Genomic DNA, 18,379 nt, shown 5'->3' with positions numbered 1-18,379 from the left:
CGGACCAGGATATTGAAATTAACTCAGAAGACTTGATTTTCTGTTCCAGTGGTTCAGTGGTTTTCTGTTTTATAGAGGTTTGGAAGAATTAATGAATTTCAAAACAGCTAATTTAATTCATTCAACCATAGGATCTGACACAGTAATTAGAAGAAACTGGTCTTTTAAAATGTCTTTCCTCTATTACTTTCCTTTTCTTATTCTTGCCTCCCGATTAGCTATATATAGTTACAAAATATATGAGTCAGGATTTATGATGATATGAAAATTACATCCACTATAATCAATAAAGGAAGAAGGGAAGGGATGATTTGGCTCTATCTCCAAAACTGTTACAAAGAGAATTTAGTGTATTTGTTGCTCTTAAATCTACTTCTATTTTTCTCCTAATACCAGAAAAGAGTCCTTTCATTTAACATTTTCATATGGATTATTTTTTAGTTCATTTTTGATGTGACTAAACGAAAGCTTTGTGAATTTTAAAGTGCAATTCACTGACACTAACAGCCTGCATGTACCATAACTGCTGCAAACTCAGCATCTTTCTGGTACTTATAAGTAGAGTGAGGATGAAGATATCCTCTAAGTGGGCACTCCTCTGAGTGTTTTCTGAGCTCTTCTCAAAAGCCCATTCTAGAAATCATTCAAGGAGGCTCACCAGTTGATAAATTAGCTTCTCTTTCCTTCCTTTCACTCTGCCTGCCGTTTTACCATTTCATTTTCTGTCAAGTCCTCCAGAAGAAGAGGCAATGAAAATAAATGAAAGTGAAACCCACTGATTTCCAATATTCACAATGCATCAATTACACCCTCAATCATTAGGGTATACCAACCATTCTTCTGGATCATTTCCCCTTAGCAACAAAGTCCCTTTGGTTTATACTTTACTAGTATCTTCTACTAGAATGCACAGTTTTAAAAATGTCTTGAAGAGCTAACTAACACATTTCTAGACATAGTCAACCTTACTATAGATATAAATGGACATTTTCTGATTATTGTAACCCTGTGCCTGATGGGGTCACATTCTGTGAATTAGCTACAGAGTTTGGTAATAATGCACCTAAGATTTCCCATCATTACTAAGAACGACCATAAGCTAGGAGTACAAAATTTTCATTGACTCAGTGAGAATTAGGTAGCCATTTGGGCCACTGAAAAGTATAAAAAGTTATTTCCGATAATCATTATGGACAAAAATGTGAACAGGATAATACATTTTGAAAATAGTTTAATATTTGCCATTTTTGTTGCCTGTGCTATTAATATATACATTGGTTCAGTAATAAATATACTATTACATAGAGTGCAATATTTTTAGTATTCATAACTGGTTGAAATTAATGCTGCTATTATCTCAAGAAAGGAATAAATAAATATCATGCCTAATTCCAAACTAATGCTCAAGAGGTTATCATTAACAAAAACTACAAAATAAACATGTTGGGCCTTTTTAAGCATGATTCCTGCAAACATCGCAAAAAATCGCTTTTCTCAGTCCTGACATTTCGTGTGATGGTTTTAAAACAAAATACAACACACAAATCCTATCACTTCTTTTTTGCATAGGGGATGAATTAATCATATTTTAAAATGCAGCAATCATTCAGTGAAATGTCTTCAGCACACAGCACTTGTTTTCGGCATGAATTCAGAACTTTTGAGCAATAAAAGTGCTCTGCATAAGTTGATAAAATATGCTTTCTGGATTTCAATTTAACAGAAAAATTTCAAAACAAGTCATAGTTATAATTCTAAAGTATTATGTACATAATATCTGACTACAGGAGGAAAAGCCTCACCGCAGCACAGCACAGTGTACAAATAAGCACAGTGTTTAATAGATTTCCCTTTAGGTGTTCCTCACATCAGTGCCTCTGGGGCTAATGATTACGTTATACAAGGCCCCTTCTACTTGTTGCATCCAAAGTGGAAGGGGGATGTGAGGGCAAATTTAAAGTAGATAATGGGGGGGGGGGGGGAAAGGCAAAAATACAGTACATATGCTTTAAAGAGTGCACTTTATGAAATAGCTTGCTTTATTCATATTCTTTTATAAAGTGCAACATTACTTAAAACAGAGACATGTACCTTAATATTTTGCAATAACCATTAAAACAAATTGCCAGGAAAGAGCAGTGCAAAATTAAAAACATACATAGCTTAGCATGCATCTCAGATGGGTCCCCAATATAGAGCGTGGGACCTGAAGTTCTTATATCTTTTTTTTTTTTACTTTTTAGAAAAAGATTAATAATAGCAGGTTATCGTCATAGGTAACCATAAAATAAAAACAATAAGTTAAAATCCTCTCTGAAGAAATAAGTATATGCCACACATAAAATTCATTACAGACTCTTTTTCAAAACAGACCTTTTTTGCTGATAAATCACTGTTCAAAGGGTGCAAGTCTCTTAAAAACCCACGATGCCCACAAGGCGAAGCAAAAGGTATCATCACAGTACGAGGAACTCTTGTTGGCAGACATCTGAAGAACCTGTGACTTATTTTGTCAGCAGCTCAAATCTCACCAGTCCCTAATTAAATTGACAGACATCTTTGCTCTTTCAAAAACAGTCCTGTTGGCACCATGCTAGGTCACTAAACAGTATGACATGTGGTCTATTCACAGTAACATTCTCTGTCCAGTGCTTTTGGATGAGGATAACCAATTGGGTTTTCCTGAAAAAATTCCCTGCGAGGCAGATTCCAAGGAGACCAATGGGACACGTTTTTCAAAGCACAGAACCTGGCCGCAGGCGCACGATGAGGGAGCAGAAGGGACAATGGATCACCCGTTATGCGCCTACCGTTCCTATGCTGCTCAGTCTGAGAACTGGAAGAGGGTCTCTGGGTTATTGCTGTCGGCAGGATTGCTGGGCTGCAATGTCTTTGTGGGTGTCCTTTTGCCATGAGAATGGGAGGAAGAAGAGTGAGAGCTTTCACTGGAGCTGCTGCGCGTCTCGGTACTGGTGCTGGTCTTCTTCATTTTCCTTCTCTTCGCCAAAGGGGCCTTATCAACATTCTGAAGACAAAACCCCTCTCTCTTGTATTTGTTAAAGGCCTAGGGGAGAAAACAAGGGGAACCCCCGTGAAGGTAAAAGGACTGAAGTCTTCCTGGACGTCATGACTTATAGAGAACTTGCGTTTGGCAAGCTTGGCAACCACAGCTTCAAGTTGTTCTGGGAACATGGTCCTTAACACCACTGTATCCAAAACTCCGGGCAGGGTACAGAAGCTCATGGGAAAGAGTTTCTGAGGGCTCTGTTTAAATCCACCTGTTAGGGCGTCCAGGAGTCACAATCCTAATAAATCTTTTGAAGAGGGCAGGGCTACCTCTCAATTAAAAAACCACCGACGGACTGGAAATTCTTGAAGAATGTCAGCAATCTAACTCACCTCTCTCCACCACTTTGACTAGTTCTGTGTCTGAGATTTAAAATTCCAACCACAAAGTCCCAACACAGAGCCCCTGATCTCCACTCCCACGTCAATGCAATCTGGGTACATCTTGGACACAATATATGCAGAGAAGATTAGCTCTATAAACCTCAGCCTGGCTTCCTCCTCACAGCAGCCTGTCTTTACTTTTCTTAGATTCAAGCTTAGGCATTGCTGAGTGACAACCTTACATCATATGTCACTGAGAAGATTTGGATCACCTGCCTCAAATGCTTGCAGTTCATCTCTTCACACCTCACCAGATCCCAGTTTATTAATATTTTAATCCATTTCTGCAGCTGAAGAGGAAATGCTATCCTGTCTCCTTTCTCAAGATAATCCTTTCAGAAGTAATTTAATTTCTCTCTAACTCATTGGCTCCTTATCCTTAATGTATTTGCATCTGCTTGGCACGAATGTGCAGAATCTACAGTTATTGCTACGCAGTCTCAGCCTTTCAAGTATACAGTCTTTACTTAATACCAATTAATTTACTTCTTATCCCTCACAGTCTCTAGAACATATTATGCACAAAATGATTTTTGAATGAATGGACCTTCACATGTGCCTTAGTTCCTAATGCCTATTTATAGCTTTTACAGACAGTCATTTAGCTTATTTGAGAGAAAAAGTGTTCTAATATAGACTTGTGGTTGCCAAGGGGGAAAAGGGGTGGGGGAGGGATGTATGGGGAGTTTGGGATTAACAGATGCAAACTGTTATATATAGAATGGATAAACAACAAGGTCCTACTGTATAGCACAGGGAACTAGATTCAATATCCTGTGATAAACCATAATTGAATATGAAAACGAAAGTGTATATATATGTATAACTGAATAGCTTTGCTGTACAGAAGAAATTAACACAACATTGTAAATCAACTATACTTCAATAAAACAAAATTTTTTTAAAGTTCTAATAGTATGCATATTGTTTTCCTTACCAAGTCAAAAATTTCAACTATTCAAATATCAGACTACTGCCTCATCTTGCAAACTCATTCTAAATGTCAAATAAATATTTTGTGGGTTAGCAGTGACTCTGGTCCCCATGCACTTTCTGTTTATAAATGTGTTTATATCATGAAGGGATTTATAAAAGCATATCTAAAATTAAAAGAACCCATTTTAAAAATTGTATTGCTAAGAGGGTGTCTCTTAGCAATAGATTATAGAGTAAGAACATCTATCTGATCCCTTTCCAAACCGCCCTACAAGTGCAGAGCCCAGAGCCTTACATGGAAGGTTGCTTTCACACAGGTGTGCACAGCAGCTCCTGAAGACCCTAGAATGTCTGGAGTCATCAGAGGGTTTGAGGATAGCTGACTGCCATCTTGAAGCCATTCATTGTATCTCAAGCCAGACATTTTAAGTCTTTTATTTGGATCGACTGTGAGAAGTCCTGTGGGAATAAATAAGATATTTTTATTTTATGATTTGTCATTTCAAACATAGTTTAAAGTCAACCTCAGACATAGATCTCAATTATGTTCACAAGACATGATGGTTTCTGAAAGGCGTCAACCTCCTACAAAGATAATTACGTACATTTTCATGTACATTTAAATCCCCTAGTGAATACCGGATGCTAATAATAAAGCCCACAGTAGCCTATATCTGGAGGCTGTAGGCTAGCTGGCTTTCCAATCAGGAGAAAATAACCACCTAAAACAAAGACTCCCACTAGTGACCAGGCAAACTCCCCCAAAACAAAGAGTACCGAGATTTACTTCATTCATGTACAGGGAATGTGGAGGTATGGAGATGGACACTCAGAGAAGAGCTGCGGGGAGGCACACAGACAAAACCCAGGTCTCATCACATTACAGGACAAGTGCTGTAGCACGAGCCACACGCACGGCAGGCCCAGGGGAAAGACTCAGCCTAGGGAGTGCGAGCATCCTGGAAGGCTCCCAGGAGACGAGTCCTGGGGGATGAGCCGTAGTGGGTTTGATGAAGAAGGGTGCCCTTCTTCAGGGATTAGGAATAGCACGTGTAAAGGGGAGCAGAATCCGAGCGCTCAGCACATTTGAGGAATTCAAGTGTTCGAGGATGGTGGAGCGAAGGTGACAGGAAGCAGAGGCAGGCAGGGCCAGGCTGTGAAGGGCTTTGAATTGTGAAGGCTGCACTATGGAGTTTGACCTGAAGCTCACGGGGACTGTCTGAAGGATTTTTAACAGAAAAGAGGCATGACTGCATTTGGCTATTAGGAAGGTCACTGTGCCGATGGATGACACGTAAAGTGAAAGGAAGTGAGACAAGTTGAAAGCATGTTGTGGATTTTAGGAGACAGACGATGACAAGAACTAAGGTGACAGCCATGTGAATGGGGAGGAGGGGTGGCTGGGAGGGATGCTGCGCCCGCAGGACCGGGTGCCTGGCTGCGGAAGGCGAGGGAGGTTGCGGGCATCTAGGGTGATGCTGGGTCCCGTCCTGGTGATCTGGCTTCGTGGCCATGTAAAAGGAGGGGGAAAGGAGGAGGCACATGCTTGGGGGAAAGGAGAGTAAAAAGGAAGAGGTTCCTTTTGAAGGTGTGAGACTGAGATGCTGGTGGATCCAAGTGCTAGTGCACGTAGTGAATGTGGATAAGATTAGTGAGGGAGAGTGTTCTGAGAAGAAAATAAGGCTGAACAGAGTAGCCTGAAACCTTTTAGAACACACAGGGACTCCTTGAGTAATTCACAAACAAATATATGTCATGGGTATGATTCCACTTCAGTCACTACACATCATATAAAATATGAAATTTTCCATTAGATTCTTACCTTGGATCAAATCTTTAGCCTCTTGGGATACATTCCTCCAGGCTTCTCCTTCAAAGGAGAAATCTCCCTTTTTAATTTTCTTCATGATTTCCACCGCACTGGTGCACGTCAAGCTTTTGTCATGAGATTGGAATGGAACTTGCCCTGACAACATTGTATACTATCAAGAAAAAAAAAGGAGCAAAACAGAATGTCTGCCAAAATCACCATCAAAGCCACTCTGGTAATTTCATGACCAACTTAGCGTAATTTCCTAGATATTACACTTAGCATTACTGCGTTTAAAAGATTACATGGCTTCAATCACTGAAACAACCAACACATTTCAGACTTGTCTATAAAAAGGAATGGCTTAGTATGATATCAAGATTTAAAGCCATTTTGATAACTGTATTCAGATAAGAAGAATAAAAAAGGGATACTCTAACCATCTCAGAAGATGGTATTAATGTTGACAGGTTGGTGTGTACATGCCAAAGGCATTGCAGGCCCTGGCTAAAATGGCCCAGCAGGGATCAGGGGACACACATGAGAATGGAGCCTGAAGACGCTGAGCTGGAGTGGGTGTGTGGAACATAAGACCTGGCTGACGGAGAAGAAATTATTGCCATGGAAACACTTGTCTGAGGCTCAGGATCCAACATCCTGGCAGGGACACCTGGAGCCAGTACGAGTAGTCAGCTGAAATGGCTCTTTGAAGCTCGAACAAAGCTGTGTGCTGGGACCAGCAGATGCACTGATTCGTAAAGCTGCAGCAGCAGTCGCTGTGCTGTGGACACGGCACTCGGAATCCCCCGAGGAGGCCCAGAAGACACGGCCAATTACACGCACAGGTGCCCATCACCTCTCTCTGTTGCACCAATGCTTCTTCCTTAACTCACACCTGTGGCCTCACTGAGGGGGGCTCCCGATGATCAACTGATGAAGGAAGAAAGGAAATTGGGCCTACTTGTCAGGTGGGTTGGCATTCTTTCACTTGGGTGCAGCTGGCCTGTTAGAACATGAAAAGCTCAGTGAAGACACCAGCTCAGGACAATACCCTGTGGGGTTGGGGTGCTGTCCTTTAGGACTGTGCTGAACCAATGGCTGATCCACTGGTGCTGGGTCCCCCATATCTAGATTCTACGGGCACACGACCCACTTGTGGAATTCACGTTTCCTGTTCCTGCAGCCTTAGGGTCTGCTCAGTGAGAGGTCTTGGTTCCACGAACTCAAGGGATCAGCTCCACTTGGTAACAGTAGGTGGCAACTCAGTGGTGCACCCTCTGCTCTCCCTCTTTCCCTGCCTCCCTGGGATTATGGTCCTTAGGTACATGACAAAACATAAGCTTTAACGTCAGGTTCTGCTTTCTGGGGAATCCAGACTAAAATATCTTTCTATTGTTGAGGAAGATTTTGACCTGTTTCCAGTTTGGGGCATTTTGAAACATGCTGCTATATATCTTCTTGTACGTGTCTTTCGGTACATAAAAATACACGTTTCTGTGGACTGTATCCTTGAGATTGGAACTGCTGGGTCATTTGGTCTGTGTATGTTTGGTAGATACTGCCGAGTAGTTTTCCAAAATCTGCTCGGCTTCTTATCTTACCCCACTTCCTAACAGATACATTTGTGGCCAAGTACAAGAAAATATCCTTCATATTACAGTTTTCCCGCTCGCATGTGTAATACTTCAACAGGCTTTTGCGTGGAAAAACTAATTCTCTGTCTTTGGAAATCTTTAAAGGAGACTGGTGACAGGGACTTTGTAGAAAAGATCCCTTTTCTGGAAGAGTTAGAATTAAACAAACTTTAGGGCTCCTCTCAACTCCAAGATCTTACAGTTTAGTTGATTATCCAGGAATCAACTTCTGTTAAGAATAATTCTGTATCTGCAAACTGTTTGCAAATGGTGTGATAAGAAAGTATCTATATACATAAAGATATACATCTCTTTCTATATATGTGTGTATATATATGTATGTATACACACACAAGAGGGAATTAGGGAGAAAGGAAAAGTAAATGTGGCAACATGTTTAAATGTTCACAGTGTTATTCTCCCAAATTTTCTCTAGGTTTGAAATTTTCACAATAAAATTTGGGGAAGAAATTGAAAAAATAAGAAATCCTGAATAAATCTCTTGGAAGAAATATGTTTTAAATGTTATTATATTCCATCCTGTGGGTATGCTATATATTCCTATGGGATAGTATATAATCCTATCCTACGTTTTCTAAATACTGTCTGTTAAGCTCTGAATCATTGTGTGCCTTAAAATTCATATGCCAAAGAGCCAACCCCCAATGTGAGTGTATTTGCAGGTAGAAACTTTATGGAAGTAAAGGTAATGAGGTCATGAGGGTGCAGTCCTCATCCAATAGTATTAGTGTCCTTACAAAAAGAGACACCAGGGAGCTGACTCTCTCTCTCTCTCTCTAAGCGCATGCACTGAAGAGAGGCCATGTGAGGACGCAGTGAACAGATGGCTGTTTGCAACCAAAGGCGAAAGCCCTCACCAGATACCAACCTTCTGGCACCTTGATATTGGACCTCCCAGCCTCCAGAACTGTGAAATAAATTTCTGTTGTTTAAGTCACCCAGTCTGCAGTGTTTCATTATGGTGGCCCCGAGCAGACTTAAGACACTGTGTAAACTCTATTTTAATTAAAGTCCTGTGAATTTCCAGTGAACTGCACATACATGACGTAGACTGAGTTGTAATCAAAGCTGCATGGTATGATGTGATGCATCTTCCTGAAGTATTTGTTTTACCCAATGGGGGTAACATAAATTATTTTCATATTAAAGTATCCATATTCATGTGTATTAGATGCAACATGTAAAAGGGCCATAGATTTCTAAGGCAAACCAGACGACCCCCCCAGAAAATTTTGTGCTTACTATGGGATAGCTCAGGCTTTGTATCTAGATCCTCTGGAGATATGCACTCATTTATATGGAAAAGTTTGCAAAGCATTCTTCTTATTTTTTTTTTGGACAGTTTAATGCAGATGCTAACTATGCTTTTCATCTGTATTTCGTGTCTCTAAAAGGCAAGGATTTTTAAAAACCACAACCACAACCTATTATTACAACTAAAACAATTAGCAGTAATTCCTTTGTATCATCCAATATCCAGTCAATATTCAGATTTCTCCAGTTGTGTTATATACATTGTATAAATATATCTGTATGACTTAGATTTACAGTTTGAATTTAATAAATAGATTTGAAATTAGAATTTGTTTGAATCAGAATTCAAGTAAGATGCAAACACTGTTTCTTAAGTGTCTTTTAATCTATAGGTTCCCAGGCTATTTTCTTCTCATAATTTATTTGCTGGAGAAACTCGGTCGTTTGTCCTGCAGAACTTCCCGCAGTCTGGCCGTTGTGATTGTACTCCTGTGGTATCATTTAATCTGTTCTTTGTCCCCTGTTCCTGTTTAAAACTTGACAATTAGATCTAGAGAGAAGCCTGGCTTCTCCCCATGCCATTATACAAAGTTATTTCCACAGACACGGCATTTGGAGGCTCTAGAATACCTGTCTGCATGTCTAAGATGGTCTTTTCAAACCTTAAAAAGCATGGTAATTATATTTGGCCTGTATTTAAGTAAGGGCTGTTTTACAAGGGGTAAACATATTATTGCTAAAAAAGAAAGGCTCTTTTTTATTTAGACGAATTTTTTAGGAGAGTGCTACTGAAATCAGTTTAAGTCAAACAAAACTCTCAAATCTACAGAAATTAGTTTTTTATTTTAATTTAAAAATCATATTCATAAATATGTAATTTCAGTTTGAAAATTATAAATAATGACTTAAAACTGCTGAAATAAAAACCATATAAAGCTTAAAAATAAAAGAACCATCCTGCAAGGACAACTGGCTTCCATTGGGGGAAAACAAACTGACACCAAAATAAATCCCAGATGGAGTGCATAAGTATAAAAATAAAACATAATTCTAAAGGAAAATTTAAGAGAATATTTTTATAATCTTGGGTTGGGGTGGAGTGACAATCTGACATCAAAGCCAGATACCACAAAGGAAAAGACTAACATATCTTACAACATAAAAATAAAAAAACTTCTCTATTTAAGCCTCTCAAAAAACAAAATTAAAACCCCATATTACTACAAAGTTTTCAAAGACATGAAAAACCAGAAAAAACATTTCCAATATTAATGGCAGACAAAGAATTAAAATCCTTAATAGACCTTTAAGTTTCCATAAGAAAAATTTCCCCATAGGAAAGTTGGCAAAGCTCATAAACAGCAATTCATAATAGAGAAAATAAAAATGTTCAAATACACGAAAAGATTCTCAAACTGAATACTCATCAAGAAAATGCATGCAAATTATAACAGTAGGAAATAATTTAAAATTGAAATTGATAGTATCCAATGTATTCACATACAGTGGATGAGAACATGATCTGATAAACCTTCTAGAAGGAAATACAGGCATATATGTCAAAATAAAGATCTATATATCCTTCTCCTAGGAATCTATTCTAAGGAAATAATGAGATATCAAACTACATATATAACATAATCTCATTTGTTAAAAAAAACCCTGAATATATATACAAATATATAGAGAAATCTGTAGAAAGATATAAAGCATACATAATAGGGGGTAGGGATGGGAGGAGAGTAAGAGCTTACACAATATTATCTCTGTATGATGAGATTACGAGTGATCTCACTTTGTTCCTTATATCTTTCTCTGTTGTCTGAAAACTTCTCCCTATGATTATGCATTACAGATTATATGCAGAAAAAGTAAAGCTATTTTGAGAAAAAAACATGCCGAGATTCTTCTAGCTTAATGTTCTGTTTCTGATCCCGGCATCCAAAGAGAGTTTGTGAAAAGCATGCTCACCACGATTACTATAAGTTACTATAAATATTTTTAATTTTTTCTATTAATTTGTTAATTTATCCTAAGTGATATTCCTTAATTACATTTTAGCCTGAAAATCTCAGAGAATATATTTTAAAATATTTTTTCTATTAATGAGTCACTTAGCTATTTTCACATTATATCTAACATGCATATCTTATGAAAATATACTACTGCTTCTTTAAAAATACATATATACATAACTGTAATTCACATTAAATACAGTTGCCTTAAATATTCCAGAATAAACCAAAATAAAAATTCCTACATTTTCTCCAATGTAAATTTTAAGAAAGGGAAATAGTCTTCAGTCAGGCCTTTTACTGAAAAGAAAAGAAACCAATTTGCCAATTTTCTCACAAATTTAAGAAAAACAGCAAAGAGAGAGATATACAGAGGACATCAGAGAACTGACTGGGTTTAACGGCCTGACATATGAACTCACCAAAATGACACCCAGGCTCCAGAGGTCACAGGACTCATCGTAGCCGTTGTGATTCAAGAGCTCTGGGGCGGCGTAGTGAAGAGTGAAGCACGGCGTCTTCAGAGGCTGATTATCGGGTGGCTTTAAGCGTGCAAACCCAAAATCAATTACTTTAATTTCCAAATTGTCATTTTCATCAGTGAACAATAAATTCTGCAAGATACAAACACTTCATTACCTTCTCATTAAAATGTAATGGGACTTGGTGATGCATTTATGCAATATTACCTGTCTATCTATTTACACTGGATTCAGATACAGAAAGGTCTGACAGGGTGGGTCTGGGACCTGGATGTCAGCGTACTGTCACTCTCTGCTTTATACTTTTCTGTATCACATCAATTTGTACAAGGTCATGTGGAACATTTTCAATGGGACCATGCCTCTTCTCTGTCTATGCTTTCCCTTCTGCTTGTGTCTGTCTTCGACCTCCTCCACCAACCTCCCTTCCAACCTGGCTCTCAGGCATCTAATCCTCATTTAGAGATGCCACCAAACAGAAGATGGAGATTATTATATTTTCTTCTAGCATTTACTTTTCTTTCCTGGCACTTATCAGCTCTGCAATATTAGTTCAATGTCTTCACCCACATGAGACCATAATTCCATGAGGCCAGCAACTGTGCGTCTACCTTATTCATGACTCTCTCATGTAGTAGATGCTTTGGTAAATATTTGTCCATTGAATGAAGTCATAAATAAAACAGTTAGACATCATATCTAGTAAAGCCTATTAAAGAATACATGGTGGAGACATATGTTTCAGAAATATTTTTTCCAAAACAGTTAATACTTGAACATTTTTGATGCTTATGGATATTACCCCTCTATTACTCAGAAAACATTGTTATTTTGAATCATTTGCCAAGCCGTGTCAATCACTAAGGTTTTACTGATTACTTTTGTATTTACCACTTGTTTAAAAAAATCTAACTGTACTGATGGGCAAATTTTTATGTACATTTTTATTAGTACATCAAGCTAGTATGCACAGTGATTGAATCTGATTATATTGTCTTTAGACATCCTAACAAAATCTGTTATGCGTTTTTGACCATTAAATTATTCCCCAGTTCTGGAACACCATTTGCTTTTTAATATTATTTGAAGTGAAATAATATACATCATAGAATGCTTCACTGATACAAAGAAGAAAAATCTTCTAGGCCCCCATTCAAAAGTTAAAAATGAATGAAGTGGTAGGAAAGAAGCAAAAAAATTAACTGAAAAGTTTTCTTAAATTTTCTATTATACAAAATGCCTAATCCTGAATTTGTGATGGAATTAAAATGTGAATATAATTCAATGTAAGGCTTCACCACAACTGAAGTCATAGCTGGGGTTCATGGACCGGGTACTTGGGAGAAGTCTCAGCAAATGACCCCTGAACTCTTCCACAGCACAAGGCACTGTGCTACATACAGAGCAGTGGATGAAGCACACCTGGCCTGTCCTCCCAGAGCCTACAAGACTTTGGAAATGACTTTAGTGTCTTCTATACTAAGACCAGCTAAGGACTTCCTTGTTCTTAGATCTTGAAATGGAGGAGACATGGCACACCCCTCTTCACTCCTCTCCCAATTCTCAAAATGTAGTTGGGTGTGCATGGTCAGAAGTGGCAGGAATTAGTCATTCAAACCACATTTATCCTTGTCTCAAGTTCTGCCAGAAACTAATTTGATAAAATTTCTCAATCTTTCAAGAATATGGGGACCAGTTTGAAAAATACAAAGCAGCTTACTAAGAATGTCAGCCAGCTTCTAAATTTATTTGATTCTCACCTAGAAATTATCTTGCCTATGCAGAATATGAATACCACATAAATATCTACCAAAAGATATACAGTCAGATCTTAAAATGCTACATCAATGCGAAAGGGATTAAACTTTTAGCTTGAAAATAATATACTCTGCCACTTAAAAGTCAAAGTGAAGGCTATTTTATTATGAAAGTGTTAGTACAAAGGCACATTTTCATGTCTCCAAAATATATGTTGATTTAGGACTATAACGGTAGTAGAATGTCTTTAATAATCAGACAATTCTTCTTTTCAAATGATTATTTGAAAGAAAAGCTTTATGGCAGATAAGAATTAAGCTATGTGAGTATCTTTTTACTCAGTAAAATAGGAAGGCAAATTTCAATTCCGCTGGAGAGGACAGTTGCATCATTTGAGACTCATAAGGTGACAGATGGCCAGTTATCAAAGAATAAAACATGTGAAAATGAATTCTAGACAGTCATGGAACAGATCTTTTCAATTAAAAAAATTACATGCTTGTTCCTTGTCTATCAAAAAAAACAGTTAAGTGGTATGCTTTCACATTTAAAAATAGACAGCAAATCTCCAATGTACAGAGTGCCATATTTTTAGTGGGCGTTGTGTGGGAGAGCGAGAATTGTGATGAAGGAAGCAGAGGGGTAGCTATCATAGTTGCAAGTTCATAAAACACAATTCACTTTTGATTAATTACGAGTAATATGAATAACAGTAACAGAAAGTACATAGAAGCTTAAATATTTTGGGACTCAATTATATCCGAAGGCACAGAATTCCATTTTTAAAACATCCTCTTCCTACCAATAATCCAAGGTACTTAAATAAAAGGCAAAAATGGTGCTTTTTGAGAAAGATTCTTTTGTAATCTAATACAAAAATAAACACCAAATTATTATTTTAAATATACTTAAGGCATTATAATCACATGGTAGTTAAAATTGAAATTCTATTTTAGATAGTAAATATATAGAATTTTGCATAGGATAGAGGATGATTCATTGTTATTCTTTTATAAATTATTGGGTTTTGTTTTTAAATTTTCATTATTCTTTCAATGATTTTCTAAAAGGGAGGAATTTTCATATTTTTGATACTAAAAAGGGATCATTCTAGAGTTAGAACCTTCTTTCTTAACCTTTTGAAAGAAAAAATATATAAAAAGCTGCTACTTCTACATTGCTACACAGTTCTATAAATATTATAGTACATGAGCAAAGAAAAGCACATGTAAGGATGGCATAACTCATTAAACAAAGACAATGCTTTATATTTAAAAATTTAGAACACAACAACATACATTGCTATTCATGAGCTAATCAATTTGATTACAAAAGTAAAAGATAAGCTTTCAAAATACACTGTTAAAATCCCTCTAAAATGGTATACATATAGCAGGGGCATTATTTTCTGCTACAAAATTTCCATTGCTATTTTTAGTCCACAATTGTTGCATAAAGTATTTCTTCCATAAAAGGCTCTCACACTTACAAATATAACCTCAAGATGATCAGCCGGCAAAAAAAAAAAAAAAAAAGACCGAACGAAAAGACAAATTTATTTTAGACTGAAATAGAAAAGGAAAAAAATGCAAGAAACGTGATATTTGCAAGTATCTATTTAGCAGAAAGCCCTGAAAATAAAAAATCAAAACAACCCCCCCCCCAAAAAAAGCCCACACATATCTGGGGGATATTTAATAATGATGCTAGATTGCATTATATGAGAAAACATGTAATTTTATACCTCGGGTTTCAAATCTCTGTGTACCACTCCAACATCATGCATGTGGCTTACAGCTGAAACAAGCTTCCGCATGATGTAGCTGGCTTCTGTCTCACTGAAGTGTTTCTTTCTCTTAATGCGTTCAAATAGCTCTCCCCCGTTCAGAAGTTCCATCACTAGAAATGTGTGAAGCTAGAAAAGAAAGAAGAATAATGTGGAGGGCCTTAACGAAGAGGAGTAGAAGCTTATCAACGTATAAAACATTTCCTGACTATGAACTATTACCAATAAATTTAAATAGTCCCTTGTTAAAATAGTCAACAGCGACCCTTATATTTTAGGGGAAAGAGTTGAAGGATAATGTGACTTTTTTAGAGTTCTATTTTGGTAATGGAAAATTTCAAGTACTGCAGTGAAATTTTTGTATATCCTTTCCTTGACTAATTCTTTCATTTGAATTCCATTCCAACCCTCTCTATCAAGTGTACATATCTTTCTTCTTAAAGTGTAACCTAGTACAGATAATAATGTGAAATTGGCTGCTTTAAATACTATAGATTACTGATGGAATATGGGCAACTACCCCCAGGAGGCCTGACACACACATTTAATGGCAAATTTACCTTTTAAAAAAGGCACGGTTGGATGATGTCACTTTAAATCTTCTGTTAGGGCTCAACAGATTAGTTTCAGTGTTCCTGTTAATTCCCATGCCAAATACCCATAACTCACTTTGGGCTTTTTTTTTTTTTTTAAATAATTGCTTTTGATCCCAAGGCATTATCTTAATTAAATAGTATTAAAAGTCATGTATTTACTATGTTTTGCATACATTCCCATAAAGAAAATAATGTAGGAGCTATTGAAAAGCAAGGGAATTACATCAGCTCCCCAACGAACACAAATGGTTTAAAAAAGATACAAATCAATATTCAGATTCAAGTGCTATGCCTTATAGCACCAATGTCACTCAACAAACGAAACAAAGTATGCTTCCCTTTGAATTAGCAAAGTCCAGGAAAATTGCTTCATTAAAAAGATGATTATAAAGACATTATCCTGCACATAGTGGGCAAATTCTAGAAGGTGAATAACGCTTTTATCAAGAGAATTGCTCCCAGGCTATTAGAGACCATGCTAATTTGAGTTTCTACATCAGACAAATTAAGATCAAATCTAAAGGTCTGCTACAAGTATATGCCAGCAAGCTTTAAAAAAATGAGGGGCAAGACCTATAGTGGTTTAAGAGATAGGTTTTAGAGTCAAACCTGCATCTGAATGCCAGTTCTGCTACTTACTTATGACCTTGGGGGTGTTACTTTACCTCTATGAACTTTAGCACCCTTACCAATGAAATGCAGGTAACAGTGAAAAAATGTATATATAGTAGCTTGAATAATGGCCCTCCAAAGATGTCCATATCCTAATCCCCAGAACCTATGGATGTTACCTTATATGGTAAAGGGGTTTTTCAGAAGTGATTAAGGCTCTTGAGATGGGAAGGCTGTCTTAATTATCCACCAGAGTCAACAGTATGAGATGGGACTATGGAAACAAAAGACTGGAACGAAACATGGAAGGGTCACAAGTCAAGAATGTGGGCAGTCTCCAGAGCTAAAAAAGAGAAGTAAATAAGCTGTCCCTTAGAACCTCCAGAAGGAACCAGCCCTGCTGACACCGTGACTTTACAGCAGTGAGGCTGATTTTGATTATCTGACCTCCAGACCGTAAGATAATACCTCCGTATTGTTTTAGGTTTGTGGTAATTTGTAACAGCAGCAATAGGAAACTAATAGAGTAGTAAAGCACAAATCATGGTACACAAACTACACTGCTGTACAGTCAAAGGCTGGAGACACACCCTCAATCAATTTCACCCATCAGTTGAAAAGAGGACTATGGTGGATTCGGGCATGATCTAGGCAACTGTGTCACCATCATGGAAAAAACAACGCAAACTATCAACAACTGTATATTAGAATGATAATATATTTATACTGGTATACATAGGATTACATCATGAGATGGTTTCTATTCTAGTAACTCTTGAATATAAAAATAGCAAATAATAAAGTTAATTTGTCACATAAGTAAAATATTAGGGATGTAGGTCCTGAGATCTGACAGTGGCCTGACGGTCAGAGATGGAAAGTCTTTCGGGGGAAGTAGCTAGGGGCACAGCTGCAAAACCGAGGGGTGTGTCCAAGGTCATCCACCAAGCCCTTGATGGATGTGTGGATCGCCTTCAACAGGAGACTACCTAGGCTCCTTGTAAGCACCCTCAGTGGGCAGGGGACTCTACCTGCACTGTAGTTGAGTGGCCCGGTGAGGTGGAGGCAGCAGAGGAGCAGGGAGAACAGTTCCCCCCGAGTCCTTGCTTCAAAGAGCTTCCTTTCCTGACTATAAGCACCAAGGATGCAAGTAGATGATGTCATTTTTGGGTGCTCACTCACCCGATGTGAAAACCAGGCTTTGTGTCTGCCTCCTCTAAGGCAGTAGAACAAAGTAATTAATTAAGTGCTCGTTCTGAGGTTGGACTGCATGGGTTCAGATTCCAGCAGTACCACTTATAAACTGGGAGACCCGGTTACTTAATTTCCGGGAGTTTGATGATACATGTAGAATGAGTGCTACCATACCTGTACCACGTAACGTATGTGAAAATAAACAGCAGCAGTTATTATAGTTATGATGCTCCTGCTGCTGCCGCCTGGTTTCCCCACCGTGTGTCATGCTTGGCCACGGCACTCTGGGAAGGTTCAATGTGGTAGAGAACTGGGCCACCGCTCTCCTAGGACGTGGATGTCACGGTACCACACTGGAGAGAGCCCAGAACCGGAGACCAAGTCTTCCTACTAGACTTTCACTGATGTGCTATGTGACCTTGGTTGGACGAGTCTCGTGATGCACCCCTCCCCCCACTTTTTTTTTCCTGTGGGAAAACACTCATGACCTTTCTGAACCTCAGTTTCTTCTCTGGTAAAGTGAGGGCCAACCACATCCAGGACTGGTTTCAGCTCTCGTGCGCAGCACGCTGTCTTGCGTCAGACTGTGCCATCCCGCTCAGTCCCAGGAGGAGAGATGACTGTAATGGAGAGATTTCTGCAGGGAAGGAGACATGGACCTGACAAAACAGTGTTCCTCCTGTCTCTAACGTTACATAACCCTGTGTGAGGGGACTGCTGGAAAGTGGGACCGGGGGTAGAAGGCGGGGAGCATGACCTGGCCTGTGGCCTGAGCAGAATCTGTCACCTGGAATAAGAAGATGGAAAGAGAGTATCTTTGCCCTCTGCTTC

General features: G+C 38.2%; 1 protein-coding gene across 2 annotated transcripts in view; it reads right to left on the bottom strand.

Annotated features, from left to right (window-relative positions):
- Positions 1-2,018: 2,018 nt before the first annotated feature.
- Positions 2,019-18,379, bottom strand: part of RPS6KA5 (ribosomal protein S6 kinase A5) — a 181,435-nt gene continuing 165,074 nt past the window's right edge. Inside the window, exons 13-17 of one of the 2 annotated variants that reach the window (XM_082647796.1) lie at positions 15,105-15,275; positions 11,543-11,734; positions 6,209-6,368; positions 4,682-4,845; positions 2,019-3,064 (exon numbers count right to left, since the gene is read on the bottom strand). In XM_082647796.1, coding sequence (XP_082503922.1) covers positions 2,825-3,064; positions 4,682-4,845; positions 6,209-6,368; positions 11,543-11,734; positions 15,105-15,275 — 927 coding nt within the window. In that variant the 3' untranslated portion in view covers positions 2,019-2,824. The remainder of the gene's footprint in view (positions 3,065-4,681; positions 4,846-6,208; positions 6,369-11,542; positions 11,735-15,104; positions 15,276-18,379) is intronic. The other variant, XM_082647797.1, reaches the window with a different exon arrangement.

Source organism: Grampus griseus (assembly GCF_964374135.1).
Source record: "Grampus griseus genome assembly, chromosome: 2".
NCBI lineage: Eukaryota > Metazoa > Chordata > Mammalia > Artiodactyla > Delphinidae > Grampus > Grampus griseus.
The sequence above is the reverse complement of the archived record's forward strand: the minus strand, read 5'-3'. Positions and strand labels throughout refer to the sequence as shown.